The sequence below is a fragment of the Microtus oregoni genome, unplaced genomic scaffold (genome assembly GCF_018167655.1).
Source record: "Microtus oregoni isolate MIOR12 unplaced genomic scaffold, Mior012 000059F_ref0000304, whole genome shotgun sequence".
NCBI classification, from domain to species: domain Eukaryota; kingdom Metazoa; phylum Chordata; class Mammalia; order Rodentia; family Cricetidae; genus Microtus; species Microtus oregoni.
This window is the reverse complement of record NW_024543835.1, coordinates 9,417,784-9,424,759: the sequence shown is the minus strand read 5'-3', so window position 1 is coordinate 9,424,759 and position 6,976 is coordinate 9,417,784. Positions and strand designations below refer to the sequence as shown.

The window sequence follows — 6,976 nt, the reverse complement described above, 5'->3', positions numbered from 1 at the left end:
GAATTCTTTGATAGAGATGAATAATAGATAGTTATAGTTTTGTTAATTATGATAAAAGATAAAGAAGATATAAATATTGTAACTATAATTCTTAATTATGTTTTCTGTAATTTTATTATGTTAAAGTTAAAACCTTTCTTTTTATTTAAACAGAAAAGGGGAGGTGATGTGGTATTTTCCTCTGTATGCTGTGAATACCATTGGTTAATAAAGAAACTGTCTTGAGCCTATAACAGAGCAGGGAAAAACAGAGATAGGCAGGGAAAACTAAATTGAATGCTGGAAGAAAGAAGGCAGAATTTAGAAGATAAACCATGGAGACAGACATGCTGGAACACAGATATTTTGCCTCATGGTAAAATATAAAACACTGGAAATGGGTTAATACTAGATGTAAAAGTTAGTTAGTAAGAAGCTAGAGCTAATGGGCCAAGCAGTAATTTAATTAATACAATTTCTGTGTGGCTATTTTGGGACTGAGCAGCCAGGAACTAGCGGCTTTTCTATAACACCAGTCTTCTTATTCAATGTCCATCTATTCTCAACATCAGCTTATTGTTCTGTAGACATTTCTTTGTTCATATTGGGAATGATGGGGAAAATATTCCATTTCTTCTCATACAATTTTAGAATCTAGAAACTGTAATAATATGAGGTAAATGTTAAAATAACCCCTATGCATTACAGGAAAATATGAAAAAAATAATTGAGAATTAACCCTGCCCAGCGGGTCAGTTATTCCAGGGTCCCAAAGAGGTGCTATCTGAAAAAGACATGGGTGGGAAAGAGGAACGAGGCCAAGCAAGATCTGTTGTCAAGGCCTGACTTTATTAGTGAAATGGTTGTGGCTTGTAGAGCCCTTGAATGAGGAATTTGGCTTGGGATGGGGGCAGGGGCGTGGCAAGGGCAGGAATGGATCTTGCAGCAATGGTCACGAGTCGACACTTGGTCACGAGTCATGAGGTCACGAGTCTATCACAAGTCAACACACCTAGTGTTCTCTATGCAAGCAGGATCGTTCCTTTTGTGATTACAACCACAAACAGTTCTCTAGATAGTTGAGATGTGGGGCGGGTTTTGCTAACAGATAGCTCTCAAGATAGTTGGGTGTGGGGTGGGCTCTGCCAACAAACAGTTCTCAATGCAGTTGGGGTGTGGGGATCTCCGCAAACATCCCCAGGACAATAGTCCCTGCTATAAAATCTTTGGGAAAATGGCTCCTGACAGAGAATCATATTAAAATTTCTAAGACAAGTTATTTATAATTTAAGGAGACATCAAGTCAGTATGTGATGCAATTGGATTTAAGTAACATGTGAATTATGTGAGACCATAGAATTGGTGAGTAGAAGCTACACAGAAGCACTGTTTAAGAAGAACTTTGAAAGCAATACTCCATTATAGGAGAAGGTTTAAAATTAATCTGTAGTACAGTCCAATGCCTGAGCATCTGGTAAAATTGGAAGTGGTAAATGGACTAAGTACAAATCCTCCTTTATACTGTAATTCCTGAGAAGACAAATATCATAGGTTCTCTGTAATATGTGGATCTTAGCTTCTAACTGTTAAAATATGTGTATCTATGGGAAATCATAGGTTTTCCTGGGTTGAATCCCCAGTAACACCAACAAATAGGGGTGGGGGTGGGGCAAGAGTAAAGAAGAATAATGTATTTCCATATGTGAATTTTAAGGAATGCAACAAATGTTAATAATATACAAAACCTCATCAAGTCAACTGTATAATAAGTAAACTGCAAACCATAAAATTCTCTTTTCTCATATTATTATGGTCGTGATGGAGTGAAGATATATTACTAATCAGAAATCACCTAGGCCTGTGCTATTCCACTATAGTCACAGTTATGTAGATATGCTGATCTTTATTTATTTTCCTCCTCAATACTTCTATGTGCATTTCAGATAATTAATTAAAGTATTTTGCTGAATTTATTAGGATTGGATCCATAGTAGAGAAAAAGAACATCAAATAAATGGAGCAAATAATGAGGAAATGATTTTTTTTCTAAAATATGAATATCCGAGTTTATGAGGTTTACTTTGTTTCAAAGGATTAAAGAGAAGCAGTGGGGGAAATAAAAATTAATATTATATTATTAAATTCTCAAATTAAATTTAAATTAAAAAATAAAATAAAGCAAATACATTTCTTTGAACATTTTATGTATAGTTAGTTCTATCTGCTCAAGGATCAAAATGTGAAAACATATTTACATAAGACAACTGGATTCAATTTGTCATATCTTTTAAAAATTATACATATTTGTACTATAATTTCAGCCTGTATATCTTCCATAAAACATTATAGTCAAATGCATTCTATTTGGCCACAATCTAATTCTGTAATCATCCTATAGAAAATAGTCTTATTTGAGACTGTACTTTTCTTTCCCAAGGACCAAATCAAAATAATTATAAAATTTCTTGATTTTCATGAAAAATAGCAGCTAATAGAATAACTTGATTCATCATTTCCTTAGTTGTTGAGTTTTAGCAAAAGATGCTTAACAAAATCAAGTGTGCATGATAAGAAAAGGAAAAAAAATCAATAAGTATGTATCCTGAGTGACATTTCCTACACTAAGTCCACTGCTTCAATTTTTAGCTTTCTTGTCTGCAAAGACTCTTTAGAAACAGATTTGTTCTAATATTAGAAAAAGTGTGCAGGTATTTAGTATTTGTGAAGAAATCTTTTATTAAAAAAAATAGAACCCATGATTACGACCTGGGGGAATTACTGAGAACACCCAATCAAAACTTTTCACACAGAGACACTCCAGTACCTGTGATTAGACCTAGACGACCAGCTTTCCTACTTATTGTGGACTTCCCCAACAAGAGTCTCAGAAATAAACGTGTTGACGTCTTACTAACAAGAGTGGCAGCAGAGTCAACATAAAGCACAAAGTGTCAACTATTCAGACTTAAGATTCACAGGGAGCCCACTTGCTCCACACCAGAGGTGGCGCCAGAAGAGAAACATATTCAGCGAGCCTCTCTTTCTTCACGTTACTTTCATTGGTGACTGCGCAGTGACGTCCTCCTCGGAGCGTCAAAAGGTGGCGTGAGGCCAGAGGAGCAGCGGCTGCAGCTCTGTCGAAAGCTAACCACTACTTCAGCAGAAGCAAGAAACAAGTCCAAGTTTCAGCCAGAGTCAAGGTGAGGAGGCGAATGAGACTGAGAAATTCCCAACATAGAGTACCTCCCACTGCCTACCCCTACCCCTCGTTGCCACCCATCTCTCGCCATATCCACTAGGGAACAAGTGGTCATCTCGTTTCCACAGTCCTCACAGGAACCATTCGTGTTAGACTTGGATGACGGTAGATGAGAACTACACTATCACTTCTCCTTAGACAAAATAACGGGGAATTAATTCTTCATCTCTCTCCACCAAAAAAGAACTTCAAGTTCTTCACAAGCAAGAGATCAGCAACCCATTCTTGTAGATTTACCACAGGAGATACCTTTGCTGCACTGCATCTCCTTTGGCCCGCCAGTGCCCTTGTTTTAGTTATGGCCAGTCACAGAGACTAGTTTCCCCAGTCCGTATTCTTCAACCCCACAAACTAGGTCCTTGTTATGAGTGACTTTTTCCATTTTTGCCAGCCTAGAAGATAGCCCTCTCTCCACAAGCCAAAGCACACGCGCAGGCAGAGGAGGGGGGGACGACAGGCCGGGACGCGGCGGCAAATAAGCTGCCGCCGCCATTTTTGTTGTCTTTGTCAATGTTGGAGTTTTATGTTCCCAATCCAGAAAACTCATTGGTCACTCTCTGCTGTGTGATTCCTCATAAAAAAAAAAATCCACTGTCACCAGTTTCACCCTTGTACTCAGTCATTTTTTTTCTTAACATTTATTTCGTGTAGACCATGCTGGCCTCGGTTCACAGAGATCCACCTTCCTCATCCTCCCGAGTGTTGAGATTAAAGGTGTAGGCCACAACCTCCCTGCTTTATTTCGTTTTTAATTAGCCCTATCTTCATGTGGTATATGCATATGAGTGCAATTGCAGGCAGAAGCCACAAGAGGGTGCTGGGTAGGCTGGAGCCCAAGTCACTTGTGATCGTGATCCATACTCCTTGGGTGCTGAAAATGCAACTCGGGTTTTCTGTATAAACAGTATGGACTCTTAAGCACTGAATCATCTCTCCGGCTCCACTGTTCTCAGTCTTAAGAAGTCCTGAGGAGAGCGGACCAGTAGAGCTCCACACTCATTTTGCTTCTATAGTCTCTGGAAAGAGACACTAAAGAAAGTCAGGGAACAGAGGTAGGAAAAGCCTATGGTAAGAGAAAATGTAAGGAAACTTACTGAGGTGAAGATACCAGTGAAGATGACTTACATGTAGCTGAGATTCTCAAATACCTGTCAAGGTAAACCTGCTTTCATAAAGCAAAAGGAGTAGCATGTTGCATAGGAAATTAAAAGGCACAGCATTGAGTGAGTTCTGAAGGAATTAACCACCCTAGGTGAGTCAGGAGGCTTGATGCATATCCCTGGCCTCAATCCTGAGTGTCCCCATGAAAATCTATTGATCCATTTCTACACGGGGATATGAGGAACTCAGTGTGTGTAGAGAGACCTCAAATCAGCATAGCGAAGAATATTGCATATGGCCAGAAACCAAGGCAAGGATGCAGAAGGACCTATATAAGTCCTCCATTAAGGACAGTCTGAACTGACTGGGTAGTTGTGATGGAAGAGCCACTGGTTTACTCCGGTTTCAGGAGTAAACTACTAATAGTAGTGACAGGGTTTTTTTTTTCTTGTAAGGAGGATGGACTAAATCCACACTAAAAGGCTTTCTGGGTATTTCAGGTAGCCAACAAGAAGAATATTTTCTAAATAGACACTAGAATTGCACAAAAATGGCAGCTTCGGAGTAGGAAAAGAAAGAGGCCTAACACTTTACAACTGGTAATATGAACTGAGAGGAACTGAAAGAGGTTCCTGGGATCTCAAAAGAGAAGTCCTCCACTGCCACCCCTGCTCATTAGCCCAGAACAAGAGGCAAGACAGAGAGTCCCAGTCTAAAATATGCCTCTCCCTTCTTACTTGGGGAATGAGATTTATATTACAGTAGCATGTTGAATTCCAAAATCATTGCACTAGTGGAAACGTGCAGAGGCAGCCTTAGTTTCAAACAAGGTATTTGTTCTCTGACTAAAGTGTTCATATCGTCTTCTTCTGTTTCTTACAGCTGCTTTCATCACCAGCACCCTTCTAACATATTCTGTTCTTGTCCTTAGCCAGAGTCATCATGCCTCGTGGCCATAAGAGTAAGCTCCATGCCCGAGAGAAACGCTCCCAGGCCAGAGGTGAGGCTCAGGCTTGCAGAGGTGCTCAGGAACCAGCAGAGGAAAGGCCGGAGGCTGCAGAAGAGTCCTCTGCTGCCTCCCAGAGCCAGCCTGCGGCTGAGTCTTCAAGCACTCTAAAGGCTCCTCAAAAAGCAGCACCATCTGCCTCAACTGCTCTGAGTATTTCTTCCTCTGAATCAGATGAAAGTTTCTATGAGGAAAATGATACATATGAAGAAGAAGAAGAAGAAGAAGAAGAAGAAGAAGAAGAAGAAGAAGAAGAAGAATGCCCTTTTGAGCTCAATCCCTGCCCCAGCGGCCCGCACCAAGATATGATAGCCAAAAAGGCAGTGGCGCTCTTACGGTGCCTGCTCCACAACTACTATATGAAGCAGCCTAGTACCAAGGAAGAAATGCTGAAGATTATCACCAAGAAGTATGAAAATGACTTCCCTGAGATCTTCAGGAAAGCCTCCGAGAAGCTCGAGGAAGCCTTTGCAATGGAAGTGAGGGAAGTCAACTCCAGTGAGCCCTCATACAACCTCATCAGCAAGCTGAAGCTCCCCAACAATGGGAGGATTCGTGCTGGCAAAGGCTTACCCAAGACTGGTTTCCTGATGAGTGTCTTGAGTATCATCTTCGTGAGTGGTAATTGTGCCAGTGAAGAAGACATATGGAAAATCCTGAGGAAGAGGCAGATCTATCCAGGGAAGAAACACCGCATCTTTGGTGAGCCCCGGAAGCTCATGACCCAGTATTTTGTGAAGCTGAAGTACCTGGAGTACCGGCAGGTGGCCAACAGTGATCCTCCACGCTATGAGTTCCTGTGGGGTCCCCAAGCCTATGCTGAAATAAGCAAGATAAAAGTCCTGGAATTTTTGGCCAAGATAAATGAAACAACACCTAGTGCCATCGCTGACATTTACTTCAAGTCTTTGAAAAATGAGCAAGAACGAGCAGAAGCCCAAGATGAAGGCGGTTCTGATACCACTGACTCTGCTAGTAGAGATTCCCCAGTAAAATTACCAGCAAGTTCTTCCATCCCTTTTGATGTTTGAAGTTTTCCAGTCATTCAGATAAGGACATACAGCATGAAAAAAGTTTTCTTGAAAATTTGAAATAATTATACTATTAGAAGGATGAAAAGATAGTCAAATTTAGTTTTTGTTCTCTGTTTTTACTATGTGGTTTGGTAAAGTTACCTGCAACTAAGTTTTATTCTTGACTTATAAAATAAATTTGAAGAAATTAAATTAACATTACTCAGAATTTGTTCTTACTACCTTCTCCAAATGTTCACTTAGCACACATTCTTTATAAGTCACTTGGTCAAACAGGGATGCTAAGATAAACTGCTAACTTCTGCTTTTAGAATGTTTAAGTCTAAGAACTTCAGCTGAACCACTGTGATGTTTAATTCCTCTTTATTAGTTAAGGAAGACTGAAAAAAAGTGTGAATGAGGGTTTTTCTTATGAAAGCCATTAAGTGGAAATATACTGAATTAAGAACATGGGATGTTGGGGAAAAGATTAAATTACATAACAGGATATAATAATAGTATATACCATTTTCCTTGGTCTTGTAGGTGGTGGGATAATTGGACTTGCAAAAATAGTAAATACATAACCTCAGAAGATGTGCTTCAGAGTAAAGGTGC

General features: G+C 39.9%; 1 protein-coding gene across 1 annotated transcript; it reads left to right on the top strand.

Moving 5' to 3' along the window:
• The first annotated feature begins 314 nt into the window (after nt 1-314).
• Nucleotides 315-6,376, top strand: LOC121439003 (melanoma-associated antigen B5-like). Its single transcript, XM_041639497.1, has 3 exons — nt 315-355; nt 3,054-3,179; nt 5,635-6,376. The coding sequence occupies exons 1-3, from the start codon at nt 315-317 to the stop codon at nt 6,374-6,376; spliced, it is 909 nt and encodes a 302-aa protein (XP_041495431.1).
• The last annotated feature ends 600 nt before the right edge of the window (nt 6,377-6,976 follow it).

What these genes read in the sequence shown, in the direction of transcription:
- LOC121439003 (XM_041639497.1), top strand. Translation starts at nt 315, where the DNA reads ATGGAGACAGACATGCTGGAACACAGATATTTTGCCTCATG. An exon ending in CACAGATATTTTGCCTCATG is followed by an intron (nt 356 to 3,053) that starts GTAAAATATAAA and finishes GTGACTGCGCAG; the next exon opens with TGACGTCCTCCTCGGAGCGT. An exon ending in AAGTTTCAGCCAGAGTCAAG is followed by an intron (nt 3,180 to 5,634) that starts GTGAGGAGGCGA and finishes TCCCTGCCCCAG; the next exon opens with CGGCCCGCACCAAGATATGA.